Consider the following 16,340-nt stretch of genomic DNA (forward strand, 5'->3'; position numbering starts at 1 on the left):
ACCTAGTTAAAATGCCATGAAAGTTGTGATAATTATGGGACATTGTTTGCTTTTTGCATGTTATTATTCTATGTTATTTGGTGCTTTATTTAATTAATTAAACATTATTTAATGCACTGCTACCATTAGTATAAAGAAAAGGTAGGCTTAAGTGTCATCAATAGTCGACAGCAAAAAAAAAAGGCCCAGTTAAGTGTTTTATTATTATAAAAGTAACTAAATTGTAAAAACAGGAAACTCTTTATGTTAGTTAAGGTTAGATTAGGTAAAATAAATAATATTAATATAATAAAAAGTTTTCACAAGGCACACACGTGAGCAGCTTGTGGGTAATGTAATTTGATAATGTAGCATGAGCCGCACGTTCTCTAAGTGATTTACAACTTATAATGGCATGAATAGTCATTAGCCACAGTTCAAAGGGCAATAAAACACTAAAATTTAAGTTTAAGTAGATATATACCATTATGAATGTAAAGCTACTTAAGATAAGTAAATGTAGTTTCATGTTACAATTTGAAGTCATTCTAGAAAGAAAAAAGGGTAATTTAGGTTTATTTATATATTTTCTGGTTATGAGGTCGGTCAAACTGACTAATCTTGTATAGAGTTAGAGAAGAGAAAATAACAGATAAAATATAGTTTCACTGAAAAAACGTTTGAAACATATTTAGGTGGCTTTAGAGATTACATAAAAAAAGTTTGAGGTTTTTGAGATGAAGTATTTTTAACATTAACATGAAAATCACTTTGCACAATGACTAATAAATAAAAAAAAAAGACTTGATATATCCACAGCCAAATCTTTATTAAAAATACTGCACTAAAAATCAGATTTTTTGTATGTAAAATACATGTACTGTTTACTGAAAGTCTCCCAAATTTTATGAAGAAACAAATACTATATTAATAGTTTGTAGTACTGAAACTATAACAGTACAAAGTGGTCATATGGTTGGTCAATTTGACTGAGCCAGTGTTGAGGGAGTTAATTGAGTGTTATTGCATAATAATATCTAGTGTGTGTGTGTGTGTGGAACATTCTAGACCTCAATCAGGGTATAAGTTCGTGTCACAAATTTTGTTTGATATATACGTCTAGACCAGGTGATTGTGAGTTTAGCCATAAATAGCTTATAATGGTAATTTTTTTAAAGCAAAATTATCACAGATTGTATTGTAATAACAGAGTAGAGAAGAAAAATTTGTCTTGTCAATTGTGTTCTAAAGTAATTTAACAAGCCTGTGTGTTCTTTGACAGAAAAGAGAATTATTTATAGCTCTAGATATAACTCTGATAGTCAACAGTGTAACAAACAATTGTATATGCATTTGATTTATTTTAATACATTATTTTAAAACAAGTGCATTGTGTGCTATTTGTTATTGTTGAAATTTATCACCAAGTCACAGACATCTAATGCAAAGAAACCAGCCCATACATAAAATCTGAGAATTCCTATTTTACACTTCTTTAGAATCAACATATGATATAATTTTACACATTACAATACAGATTCAAAGCAATTTCAAATACATTCACATTAATAGCCCTAATTTTTTATGAAAAAGTGGTTCTCGATTACCATTCAACTAAAAGCTATCATTCCTTAAAAACTTTAATTTCATTACAGCCTTGACAGACGAACTTCATTCTAGGAAAACTGACTTGAAACGTTTAAAGTTAAGCAAGAAATCTTTCACCTCACCTGACAAAACTGCTTTTTTATGTAAGACCTTAGCTGGTCGAGGAAATGTTCTTCTGTTTCATGGTAAGAATTGAGGTCTAAAGATGTGAAGAAAGAACCAGGAACAGAGGAATGATTACAACTATCTGGTTCTTTCCACCGTTTTGTTTCCTGTGTGTAGAACCTAGTAAGTCCTTCAAGTGGATCAACAGTTGAATGTATGCTTGATGATACCTGTTAAAAAGTAAGAATTTTACTTACGAGTCCTCACCATGAACTGAAATCAGCGTAAGTATATTAACAAAATACTTGTTGGTGCAAACACAATAGAACTCTGATGCATAATTAACATAATGTATGTTTGTTAACCTAATACACAACAGAAGTAGCGATATCCACCAGTGAAATAAATCTCCCTAAATTGATCTATTTCATCCTAATTTATTTTTTCTTTAAAATATATTATCTAGGTTTAAAACTGCTGCAGGAACATAAATTTCTTCTATAAGTTTTATAGTCCTATTACTTTTGTTTTGAATTTCCTGCAAAGCTACAATAAGGCTATCTGTACTAACTGTCCCTAATTTAGCAGTGAAAGACTAGAGAGAAGGCAGCTAGTCATCACCACCCAATGCCAACTCTTGGGTTACTCTTTTACCAACAAATAGCAAGATTCACCATCATATTATAATGCCCTGAAAAGGCGAGCATGCTTGGTGGGACAGGGATTCGAACCCACAACCCAAAAAATTGGGAGTCAAGCTCCCTAACCACCTGGCCATGCCAGACCATTACTATTGGACCATACCACATTATAAATATATAACAACTTTATGTGCAATACATATTTGTTATGTAATTTTTTATGTCTTTATTTATTACAAAAATAGCTAAATGTTAGCTTTCTTCCTTAACGATTTTTTTTCACAAATAGTTTTAAACAAAGAAATTTTCCAAAAAAGAATTCTTATAATGTAGCACACAAGTACACAAAATAGATGACATTGAAGAAACCTAATGTTTCTAATTAAATGAATTAAATAGTGACTGATAGTTTAATTTAAAAAAAAAAAACTCAAATGATACGTTTACAAACACCAGTATGGTGTAATTCTCACTAAAACAGCTTTAATTTCACTGTTTGTACATTAACTAAGTTGGACACATAACTATTAAATTTTAAATATACAACAATTATTTGAACAAACAAAAATCAAACATGTTGATCACAAATAGATTTTCATAATCAATCTTAAATCTCTCTTAACTTTGGAATCTGCCTAACTTGGTTTATACTGGAAGCTGTTTTAGAAGTTATCAATTTAATTTGTGCATTAATTTGTAATAGCCAGAGATCAGTTTCATACACTTTCAAAGTGTATTTCTACTGACACATTTGTAAATTCACAAAAGGCATTAAATGTCTACACTAAGAAGCAAGTAGTAAAATGAATCAAAAATGACAATAATACATTCAACTAAACTGATAAGCAGAAACAAAATAATTCATGTCATGAAGATACTGATTGTTTTTTTTTATATACTAGGTTACTACTCAGCTGTTTTTGTTTGAACAGAAAACTGCAGTAAGTTTTCAATACTCATAACAGATTGTTGTGAATAAAACTAACATACAAGAACGTAAAATGCATCAAGTCTTAGACAAGTGGACCAAAGATATGTAAAAATTGATGAACACACCTCTTTGCTGACCGAAACAAACTGTTCCTGCTGTTTGCACAAGTCATGTTGCAGATCTCTAATGAGATCTTCCATCAATAGTCCACGATGGTTGTCTTGACTAAGTTGAATGCTAAAATATTAAAAAAATATCTATAACAAATATATGATCCAAAATCATAAGTTAATAATGTTGTTAAAATATAATGTTAGTTTATACAAACTCATTAGAAATCATGAAACATGCTTATACTTAAATACTTCACTCAAAAGAACAAAAACACCAATTGTGCAATAATCTATTAATACTTAAATTATATATATATAATCTCTCAATTTGCTGTGTAAAGAAAAAAATGCTCCAGGTATGAAGGTATCAGTTTACAAGTGTTGTAAAACTTGCTTAATATTGAGAAGAATCAAGACTATAAAATAAACATGGATAAATTAAATTTTAAAATTCAAATTACCTTAAAACATCTCTCTGATGTGTAAGCTCGTTAACTCTGGCTTCAACTGATGACAGTTCGGCTCTGAGCAAAGATACTTCTTCCCTGTTTTATTAAAAAATGTCACAGTCATTGTTTATTGTTTATACAGAAAGTAAAACTAATTCAAATTCTATGATAATACATTGTCAGCATTGGGGAGGGAGGGGAATTATGAAATAAATTGCTCACTGTAAACATACTTTTACCTTGAAAATTTTGCATACGAAAACAATTATATAGAAACTTTTCTTATAGATTTAGTGTGCAAATAATTCACAACTATTTATAAACTAAGCATTTTTCTTACCTGAAAATGTATTTCTGATAGATACCTTTCACAAAGATTAGCTTTCTTCTTTATGTGATTACTCGTTCTGCCACAGAGATTTGCAAGACACCAGCCTTGTGGAAACTCCCACTGCATCATGATGACATCATTCAGCAGAACCCTCTACCAATGGCAGTGTGATACACCTCCATGCACAATTACTTCCCACAGGTTTCACGCTCATGCACCTTCATTCTTTGATGAGGCAATGAAGAAATATGCATTGGAAAGTAGGTAGGATGGGAGGAAATGTGTAAAGAGGTATCTATTGAAAATATATTTTCAGTTAAAGAAAATGTTAATTCCCGAAATGAAGGTTCACCTTTTCATATTGATTAGCTAGAATACCACATTCAAATTGTGGAAAGACTGGTGCAAAACCTTATCTAGGTGAGCAACATTAGAAAGCCCATATGACACTCAATGGCAGAGGCACACCCATGGGAGACCGCATTTCATCTCCTCCAGGGTATACTCTTTGCCCAGACAGGAGAATAAAAAGAGGTAAAGAAGCCATAATTGTGTAGCAAAAATGAGCAAATATGTACATGGCCATCCACATACTCACACACTAGCTGTTGGACAGCCAATACCTGTAGTGAGGTTGGAGCTTGTTCAGACCATATCTTGTGTACTCCTCTACCATCAGACGTAGACAGGTCAAAACCAGTTATCAGAGAAGGGGACTTGTGATAACCCTCCATGTTCACTTCCTCTACCATCAGTCTCTACAGGCCCCTTTCCAACTGTGGGAGTGAGGTATGTTAGAGATACATCACTCGTGTGTCCAGTATAGTCATCTCTACTCAACCATCAGTCTCTATGGGCTCTTGCCAGCTATGGAAGGAGTGCACTGTATGTATTCATTTAGGTATGAATAATTAAATATACCTCTATTTGACCGTCAGTCTCTAAAGGCCCCTTTCCAGCTGTGGGAGGGGGTATGTGAGAGATTCATCACTTGTGTGTCCAGTATAGTCACCTCTCCTCAACCATCAGTCTCTATGAGCTCTTGCCAGCTGTGGGATGAGTGCACTGTATTTTGTGGAACAGTATAGATACAGTCTCTATGGTAGTTGCAGGGGTGAGGTATGTTTATGGTGTTGTATAAACCAGGAAATGTTTAACTCAATTCTACTGAACAAGTCTTGGCTGCAGGAGGAGTTGTAAGATAAGGGTATTAAAAGGATTGGAATTGTGAGTTGTGCAATTGATCCAATTGGGAATTGTGAAGTGAGATGTAGCATATATATATATTCTGTGGAGTGATCCGCATTACACTCTTAGTGTCACCACAGCCCCACTTATATATATAGAAATACCATAAGGAAACCTCAAGTGAGCTTGCGAACACCCCATCTTACAGTGCGTACATGCAGAGCTAGGACAGATGGTATGAGCACTTTCAGTTATCCTGACTCAATACATATTTTGGGTAAGTATACACTAGGATGCAACACTAGCCACCTAGTGGGTCCTGCAGTAAATGTCAGGTGAGAGAAGAAATCTGTATACTCAGCTGTTTACAGAGAAAAAAAAATGGATTAGAGAATGGCTATAGGCAGAAGTTTAAATCCCTCTGGAGGTGAGATAGCCAAGTGATGCAGATAGTGGGCAATGAAGGTGTGTGGGATAGTCCACATGCCAGCCTGAATAATCTCATCTAATGGATGGTGAAAATGAGCATCCAGAGAAGGTGTGGGGTGACAAACCTGATGAGAAGAGACACAAAAGAGCCTATGATCATTTAGCCCCAAAGAGGCATACACCAGATGGATGAGCTGGTGTATCCATCCTTTAAGGGTGGTAAAAGAGAGAGATCTCTAGTAGAGTAGAGGTCCCACAGTATGAAAAGATAGGGACAGGAGCCTCAAAAAACGGAGTGCATGGTAAATAGTGAACAGCCTGGATAGGACACATGAGTCTATCCAGATCTGAACAATCATAGAGATGGGATATAGATGGAAAGGATATGGGAGTAAAAGTGTGATCACCTTCCCTAGCTACCGAAGTCTTAGAAACAAAGAACCAATTAGGATAAAGGAGAAGGTAAGTGCAGTGGAAGAGAGTTCAAGAGAAATCTATGGCATACACACCTGAAGGAGGAAATATGTCTTCAGGAAGAGATGACACATCAAACAGGTTGCTAGAGGTTCAAAAAGGTCCCAGGTAGGAGTGTGATGGGACCACATTCAGATCCCAGTCAAAGTGGGGGGATAAGGAAAGAACAGAAGAGGGAAGAAGGACATGTAATGAAAATATCCTGTGGTATCAGGAAAGGAGGAAGGTAGCATATAATGGTGCCCAATAATCCAAGATGGACAAGCCACAGGAAGGAGGAGGTAATATGTTGCATGGTATATCAGTTGGGGGGTGGTGGATGATGGATAGACCAACAGCAACTAGCACACCAGTTACATTGGTACACTGAAGAGAACAAAGGGTGACAAGAATGGGCCAATTGGAAAGCTACACAATAATAAAGTCAGACTCGACGTGCAATGGACTGGACAAATCCCACATGTAAAGATGTCACTCCTTGATGAAAGAGTGACACATAGGGTTGGATCAATAGGGACAGTATGTTGGGAAGGGGAAGTGAAGGCTTGGATGGGAGAAGATGGAGTAACAGAAACCAAGGTTGGGTTGGCCAGTGAGGAGCCACCCAAAAGGACCTGCTAGGGTTGTCCTAAATCAGAGCAAGGACCAAAGGGATGAGGCAGAGAGGAAGATAAAGATACAGGAAAAGATCGGGCCAGTCCTGACTGAGGGAATTGACAACCAGGGGTAAGATGTGAGAAACCAGAGGACAGGAAGTTTGACATTAAAGAATGTGGAGAAGGTATTTATCAAGGGAGTTCCAAGCTGGGAATAGATCCAATGGAAGGCTTGTGGGTGGAGGGGACCATTCTGTTGGCAGGACATGGTCTTGTCTGGAAATACAGTTCACAACAATGTTCAGTGCACCCAGAACATGACAGGCTATTAGTTGTACCCAATTGGATTGGGCCCAAAAGAAGGGGTCCAATGTTTGAAAGCAAGTGGTCCTGGAGTGTGTGCCCCCTGGTAGTTGATACGTGACATGCAGTTCAAGGGTGTTGATATTCAGAGAACACTCCTCCAAGGACCAGGATCCCAAAGATAGACTATCATTCAGAGACATTCCCCATCCTGACAGAACCATTCATAAATAGGTGAATGTCCAGTTTGAGAGGAGGTAAGGGAATGCCAGAGGTACTATTAGAGTGGTCTAGCAACCATACAAGATCTTCCAGTAAAGAAGATAGGAGATGGATTGGCGAGGATAGCAGATCCCTGGAAAGGTTCCATTGGTTGCATAACATCAACTGTAAAGGACACATATGTGCATGTCCAAGTGAATGAGAAGTTCCAAAGAAACCGTGGTCTCCAAAAGAAAGAGGACCTCTTTAACAGAATGTGAATGCATGCGAGGTATAAATCTTGTTGACTAAACAATCAAGATCTCAATGGCAAATGAACAAAGGTTGGGCACGGCTGAGTCAAGAGTCAAACAGAATTCCCAGGTAAATGTGATGAGGGATTTGGAAACCTTGATGAGCAACCCCAAATAAATGGCTTCAAGAAAAAGGGAAGTGTGTTAGGAGAATACTGCCTGGGAATGGATGAGGAGAAGCCAGTTGTCTATACAGAAATGGAATCACAGATATAGACTGTGAATATGTGGAGCAAAGACCCACATTATGTGATTGAAAGTATAGGGGGCCAATGCTATTCCAAACAGAAGAGCATGGAATTGGAATATGCAATCCTGATAGGCAAATAGAAAAAAAATGTCATGAGAACAGAGCAATTACAATGCAGAGTAAAGCATCCAAAACATCAAAGTTGGTCATCCACAGACATGGGTTGAAATGACCAGTGGAGAGTGAAAATAATTCTTCATCCAAAAATGTGGACAATCAAGAAACATTTGTGGGAAGAAAAGTTGATAATCAGAAATCTGTTCCCAGATCTTTTTGTGAAAACAAAAAGGTAGAAGAAAAACCAGGAGAAGGGTCATGAACCCTCTTAATGACTCGTTTCTCCAATCAAAATGTGACAGATGGGCTCCCATAGGTCTCAAACCAACCAGTTGGTTATTGGCAATTGGGTTGACAAATAAAACATCAGATGGAAGTAGGAAGGGAAGAGATGGACATCCTGGACACAGGAATAGAACAAAGAGTAGAAGAAGGGCCAGGGCAAGGTAAAGAGGTGGAAGGGTGAGGTTGGGACAAATGGGAAACTACAAAAGATAGGGAAAATTGGTGGTAAGCTGCTTCAGCCCATGATACCAAGAAACCAGGGGCATCACCAAAAATATCCAGATGAAGAAATGGGGCAAGACAAAAGTCCCAGAGAAAGATGTAAAGGTTCAGGACTTGAGATAAGTTGAACAATGACGAGGAAAAGAATGAGGATTCACGAGCATGAAATCTATGGGAAGTTAATGCACTCATATTGGTGGAGGGTTCTGCTGCATGATGACGTCATCATGCAGTGTTCAAACTCACATGGTTTTACACGAAAGTAGGTGGGAGTTTTCACAAGGTTGATCGCTTTCAAATCTGTTTGGCAAAAAGCACAAACATAAGGAAGAAAGCTAATATGTGTGAATAGGTATTTGTTTCAGTAGTACACTACATATACTAGAATTGTTATCCATTTATTTTTGTATCTATAATGACTGACATGGAATAGAAGAGCTTTGTAAGTAAAGTTAGTTAAAACAATATATTCACAGCAAAGTTTTATCACTATAGCAAGAGTAATTGGCTCTTAATTATAGAAAACACCCCTTGAATCTACCCCTAGGTACAATTATTTTTGACAATGTATGAAGACTGTCACCCTCATAAAGAAGTAAAAAGTAGAAGTCAGCAATAAATTATTCATATAAATGATTTTGTGATGGTTTATACATACATACAATATATATATATATATATAGAGAGAGAGAGTTAGTTATTACTCCCTTCGACTAGATGTGGGAATGAATTACTTAACAGTAGAGAGGGAATAAATATTAGGTTTGGTCTGATGATGGAAACATATATATTAACTTTAAAGGTACCTCTGTTAGATTTAAAGATAACCTTGTATGCTATTATTCCAGTGTTAGGAGTATCAAGAACAAAATAAATGACTTCAGAGCTTAAGTCAAAATAGAAGACTGTGATATAATGGGAATTACTCAGACTTTGTTAGATCTGGAAAATATACTGACAACAGGAATTATTTTGAAATTCCGAGTTATAAGTTATTTGATGATGAATCAGAATGATTTCCAATACCAAATGATCAGTGAGCCAATCAGAGGGAATGAAATTTAAGATTTATTGTTAACCCCTAATGAGGATACATTGCAAGATATAAAGAATCGGGAAAATTTTGAGAAAAGTGATCAATTTTGATTATATGAACTATCCAAGTCTCAAGCGAAAATAATCAATGAGTTAAATGTAATCAATTAAGGAACCCAATGATTAATCGGTTAGCAAATTATATTAATTGCCTAGTTAAGACAATTTTATTTTTCTAACAGAGTGATTGGCTTATGAAACGAGTTTCCATCAACAGTAATAGAGATCGGCACTTTACAAGAATTTAAAAAGGAAATCGATAATTTCCTGAAAATAAATGGAGAGTTTAAGTTTTTACTTTTTCTCAAAGGCTGGTGTGCAGGGACTGTCTTGAAGGACCAAATGATCCCTTGTTGCCTGTATGTTGTGTTTGAATATAATTTGAAATAGAAACTGGTTGAAAAGGATAATAAATACTTTGGTTGATGATTAAAATATGCCACATTCACCACTTCCATCATTTGTTTTTATGAAAGCCATCTCTACCAGCCTACCCTCAAATTGAAATTATTTAAGGCAGGATTAGAATAAATTAATCTATGAGACCTTGGGTGTGGTCAAATATGTCAATTGAAAGGATTTGACCTTCTGAGTCCAAAACTGTAATTAGATCTCAAATCGGTCGAAAGATCATGGAGCTAGGAGCTAAAAGTTTGTACTTGAAGAAAAAAACATCTCGGAGCCATTCTTTGAGACACTTAGCTGTGGCTAAAAATAAGTACTGAATGTGGTAACATTCACGATAGGTAACCTGCTGTATAACATGCAGGGTTCTGAAAAAAGACTGATAACTGGATACACCAAATATTCATTTTAGGTACTTTGAAAAATTATATAAATAATAAAGAGTTGCAGAAAAATGTAAATGTGGGTGGGTGTATCCAAATACTAGAGCTCAAAAACTGTCTGTTTTGGTGCTCTAATTCTTTTACATTTATTAGTTTATCCCCGGAAAAATTTATATATTTTAAAAACTAACTATTTAATGACCTGAATTGTTTTAATTCTTTCTTATGAACTAAATCTAAGAATCTAAAATATTAGGCAATACAATTTTTTCAAAGTGACTTCACCTCAAAACATCCAGTGGTACAGACTGAGACTCAAATGTCAAACATTGTAATGCTTTTTCTAGTACTTCTCCCTTCAAAACCGATCCACAGGATTTTAACTCTTCGAATCTAAAACAATACATTAAACCAAAATTTAATTAAACACATATTAACAAACTTTCTTTAACAGGCCCCTCACAAGCCAGTGGGAGGACATTATTATTGAAAAAAAAAACTACCCATTCCAATTTTTTGTAATTTGAACTGAAATTTTTTGGACATTTTTATTGGCTAAAAAGAAGGCATTTCCCACACTCTTTTAGTGTTGGGGCTGCCAAAAATGATTTGAAGTGGTAAGATGACTGAAGTCCATCAGTGCATCACAAGCTTAACGGACATGCACAAGAAGCATGGAAGTCTCCAAATGACATACAAAGGTATTCTGGAACCATTTAGAACCACCTTGGTAGATATTGTGCAGCAAGCCGAATACAACATTATGCCTGTAGCTACTTTCAAAGTGTTCCTGTCTGCTCACCCAATTGCTAACTATCGTGATGCTTTGACCTTCCCTACCGAATTGGAGGTGAAATTGTTCATATCTCAAGTGAAAGCTAATCATAAAAAGGTAATAGCAAAAGCATAAAAGGTTGGCAATTGCTTAATTAATGATGCTGAGAATGTGGCTTTATTGATATATACTGGATTTACTCCCAGCAGGTAGAACTTAGTACTAACTACTATGGAGACTTGAGGATGCTGTATTTCACTTAAAAAAATTATCAATTAACAAACAAAAACTTGTCTCGAAAAGATACGTCCAAAACCACCCTCTTTGGGAGTTTATGGATTGAACTTAATTTTAATATTCAAGACATTGTAGTGTAAAGACACCCCTTGACTCCTGAGGGACGTGTTAAAAAAAAAGAATAAAAATATTAATTTACTACTTATCTTGCTGTTTTAACATTTAAATACTAATGTAAATATATTATTAATTACATATTTAGATTCCACTGACTGTATCCACATTGACTAAATATACCTGCACACAAGCTATGAAGCCACACCACACAATGCAAAATTATCAAAGATTGTTTCAGGTAAACTAAAATGTCTTAAATTTTATTGCAATTCAACCCTGTCATTGTAACTAGCCCTCAAAGTAATGTTACAGCCAAACAAGATAAATAATTTTTGGACTTTGCACGTAATCCATAAAATAATGGTATAAACCTTTTAAAACTACATATTATCATGCACAAATATTAGTCCCTACATACATCACTGGATTCTAAGAATTTAAATAAAATTTTCAAAAATGGGTACTTTTCCATTATACCCCCACAAATGTTAAGTTTTACTATATGAATACAGTGGTTATTAATATATTTTTAGAAATGTATCATTAGCATTTACTATATGAATAAAATACATATTCACATATTAATATATATATTTTAAAAGTTATTCAAATTGCAGGGGTACAACAGAAAAGTTATTAATATTGTAGGGGGTATAATGGAAAAGTACCTAAAAATTTTAATTTCCAAAAATGCCCTGATTGCTAAGAAAAATATTAGCATATATGGATATACATCTAATTAATTATTGAGATTTATTAATACATACTGTTGGAGCTCTTCCTGTGTCAACACATTTGCTGTATCAACACTGTCACAGAACCAGTCAAGGAATGGAATTAAAGGCTTAGCTTCAAACATCCAATCAAAGCTGGAACCATCCAGGTCTTTTGTTCCAGGAAAGCCAACTTTGGCTAAAGTTTGGAGAAACTTTCCACCCCCATTTGTTACTCCACTCATGTCACTATAAAACACGCATCTGACATAAGAGACAAAGCTCACAAATAGGATATAGTTCTAGTCAACTATTTAAACAAGATTTTGATCAAGAACAGTAATTGAACCTTTAAAAATTTCAAGAAATCAGTACAAATTAAGGAATTCATTGTTTCTTTTGTCAAGTTTCACACAAAGCTACACAAGGGCTATATGTACTAGCCATTCCTAATTTTCCAGCAATAGACTAGAAGGAAAGCAACTATTCAATGCCATCTACTGCCAACTCTCAGGCTAATGTTGTCTGAGAAAATAGTGGGATTTGACCATCACTCTTACAATGCACTAATGACTCAAAAGTGTTGAACAATTTTGTGTGTGTGTGTGTGTGTGTGTGTGTGAGTGGCATTACAAAATTCATATAGGTCGTTAAAGTTTATACTCATTGTTTCTTGTCCAATATTCAAATCTTCACATTTCCAATTATACAAATTTATTATCAAAAGGCTGGTTAGAGCATAAGTATTGAGCAAATGGCTACTCTGATTTAGCCCTTAATTCTAAAAATAAGAATCATGCTTCTACATAGTTATCCTTCCCAATAAGTTCTTCAGACATATAACTTATTCAAAAGAATTTTGAGTTAGCTATAGAGTCAAAACCTATTTTCAAGTATGTCTGAATTTTAATACATGACTATTAAAGCAATCAAATGTGTAAATGTCATTCATATTTGCCAGAGCTAGTTCTAAAAATCAGACAGACTTTTAAAAAGCATTCTCAAAGTTTGTGAGGTAGCAATTTCTGATTTTATTTTTCTAGTTATGACTTGTTTTTTTATTGTTTAAAATTTTTTCCTTCTATCAGTTTGAGCAGCTCTAGTTTTTTCCTAGAATACTAGCTCACCTGCCTCACTATAAACATTAAATATTAATAAAACAAGTAACTTTTACATTAAGAAACCAAACACAAGGTTCCCTTAGTGGTTGCATATGGATACTAAGTTCATGACTAATTATGTAAAATAAATGTTAAATAATCAGTTATGTCAAATCTAATCTCATGGTTTGGCAAGACACTAAAAATCCCTAAGAATCAAAGTTAGACCAACTAGGATGAAAGAGATGTGTTAGGTTTGAGATTTGTGAAACTGTGATACCTGATATTTTACTTATTAATTAAAAGATATTACTGTAAGTACTCATTTGATCTTGTATTTGGAATTCAACTTTCCTTTTTTGGCATGCAAAATAAGCTTACAAAAGGTTTTTCTTTTTCTGGTTCTTTTTTCCTTAATTCATTATTATTATTGCTGTCTTTATTTTGTGAATTTCTTTTTTGTATTAAAACATTGCTTGTTTTGTATTTGAGTTTGATTTGGAGATTTAGTTTTTTTATTTAAAAAGTCCTGGTCAAAATAGTTCCAAGAATCATATGGCTTTTTGCAAGGAATTCCTAAAGGCTGTATGACACATAGGTAACATTTTTTCCTGTAAGGCCCTTTACTTATTCTTGAGACTATAACCTCAATAATGTATTTTTTTGTGTGACACTGTATTTACCTTCATACAGTACATAATTATCATTACAAACAAACAATACTTTAAACTATAAAGAATCTATTACACATTGTACTTGCTTACTTAAAAATAATTTGACATTGGCAGCTAACAGTAACCATTAAGGCCTATTACTTAAAACTAGTTTTAGCCTAAACTTAATTAGAAGCTTTTCTGTGTCTGTAGTTCAAAATAGAATCATTTTGCAGCCAAGTTATATTAATATATTATACAATTTAACCTTACAAAAGCTTACTTGCTTAGTCTATATCATAAGTTAAAGTACTTATTAATACCACTTAAAATTAAAGACAAAAATATGAAACCCTGTAGCATGAGTGCTTTTGAAGGATTGACCTTTCTAGCTCTGACAAAGAAAAGCCCAACTTTCAAAAGCTCTTTGGTTACAGGATTTTACATTTTTGTTGTTAATTGATTTTTTGAACCTACAAATTTTCCTAGCATCATCTATTAGTACTTCTTAGGCAGTGCAGAATATACCTGACCTCCTACATCATTCATTACTTGTAGTACTAGTAATACTACAAGTTAGTTTTAACTCCAGTTATCAGTCAATGAAAGGAAACTTTCAAATGCAAATATTTTTACTAATATTAATACTAATTCATTAATGGCACTGGTATTATGTAGTACTAGCAGTTCTCAGTAAGAGAGCTACAGGTTAGTTTACACTATTAGTATTAGTCACAACTTACACAGCATCTGGCGAGTAACGTTACTCGTTAAGCCCACACTTCAAGTAGAAAGACGTTTTATTCACTTTCGAGTTAGAATACTATTGTTAATTTACATAGACTTCTTCAGTTGTAACCGTCTTTCGTATTTTTAACTTCAAATGTGAACTGTTGCACCTAAATTACATTTTATGTTAACTAACGTTCATAAAACCAGGTTAATTCAAAAACTTTAGTTCTCTTACGTTTGTTTTCCCGCCGAAAAACGTATTCGATTACAAACGAAAAGACTGCTAGTGCTAATATTATTATAAAAGAAAATGAAAACGTCTAAATAAATAATCTTGGTTTTACGAGCTATAATAAATACTGTAACTTTATTTATTTAGATTGTACATAAAAATTTCATTATTCTGTTTCACAACAACTCAAAAGCAGATAAAGAACTTATTTACAAGAATGAAAATAAAGTCTACCTTTCAAAAGCTCTCAGATTTCTTATTTTTATATATAAGGCAGTAAACAAGTGGGGATGGGGAAAGTTTCACCTGTCTGAAAGAGACACTGAAAAACTGAAATCAAACATTGAATGTACGTGTTCAGATGGATTAACATCTACTCCATTCAGATCAGTTTTAATATTTCCCACACAATATTCGATGTTATTGAAATAGTTGAGCTTTAAGATGTTTTCTCCTCTTTTATTTTTACAGGAGAAGATATATTGATAATATTTTCTATTATAAAAATAACAGAGATTTCTTGTTTGTTTGCTATTAAGATCAAAGCCATCGTGGCTAACAAAACCCGATTTTTAGAGTTGTAAGCCGCCGGCTTACTGATAAGCAAATAGGGAACAATATGAGGGAAAAAAAATATTTAAAAGTTCAGCCATCTCATAACCTTAAAAAGTAGCAACTTGCAATCAGTATTTAAATGTTTGCCTATCTTTAACACAATGGTTCTCAAACTGGAGACAAGTGTCCCAGGAATGCATGATGCAGAAATGTATCCTGAGATGGGAAGAAACTTCACGAAATCAAATGTTGCACACATCATTACTTATTTAGTCTCTCTATTTAAATATAGTTTAAATCCGTTGTTTATTTTACATTTTAACCTCAATATTCTGCAGCAATCCTACAATTAGCATGATCAGCCAATTTATTGTTATTTCTCCAGTAATAATGTTTCATATACATTTCAACTTCATACCGTGTTTTTTTTTTCCTTTCAGTTGTCTGGTAAAAGGTTGCTAAACCTGCCCTTCAATATATTAAATCCACGAATTTCATATTTTTGGGGAGATGGAGTGATTCTGAGTTAAAATTATTCATGCATTAGCACACCTTCAACGACTGGGGAAGTAGGACTAAAGTAAGATTTTTCGCGTTACAATTAAGATCATTCGTTATTTTACAAAAAATAAAATGAAATAAGCAACCTCCAGATCATTCTTATAGCACATAAAATTAAGAATCTATATGAAGTTGAAATTATCAAGTGATATGAATGAGAAATAATTAGGTTAATTCAGTTGAAAGTCATGTAGAAAATTATTATATTGTTACGTCTCCGTTTGTTAATTGATTTTTTCGTAACTTCGTTCCGAGGAAATTTTAACGACACAAGTCTTTACTTAATAAAACTGGTTTATTCTTTCC

At 34.0% G+C, this 16,340-nt stretch overlaps 1 protein-coding gene across 1 annotated transcript in view; it reads right to left on the reverse strand.

Annotated features, from left to right (window-relative positions):
• Positions 1–1,382: 1,382 nt before the first annotated feature.
• Positions 1,383–16,340, reverse strand: part of LOC106460875 (HAUS augmin-like complex subunit 3) — a 17,916-nt gene continuing 2,958 nt past the window's right edge. Inside the window, exons 2-6 of the mRNA XM_022387680.1 lie at positions 12,256–12,450; positions 10,645–10,752; positions 3,839–3,922; positions 3,390–3,501; positions 1,383–1,922 (exon numbers count right to left, since the gene is read on the reverse strand). Of these exons, the coding sequence (XP_022243388.1) occupies positions 1,701–1,922; positions 3,390–3,501; positions 3,839–3,922; positions 10,645–10,752; positions 12,256–12,446 (717 nt within the window). The 5' untranslated portion in view covers positions 12,447–12,450 and the 3' untranslated portion in view covers positions 1,383–1,700. The remainder of the gene's footprint in view (positions 1,923–3,389; positions 3,502–3,838; positions 3,923–10,644; positions 10,753–12,255; positions 12,451–16,340) is intronic.

This window comes from Limulus polyphemus, unplaced genomic scaffold, assembly GCF_000517525.1.
Source record: "Limulus polyphemus unplaced genomic scaffold, Limulus_polyphemus-2.1.2 Scaffold852, whole genome shotgun sequence".
Lineage (NCBI taxonomy): Eukaryota > Metazoa > Arthropoda > Merostomata > Xiphosura > Limulidae > Limulus > Limulus polyphemus.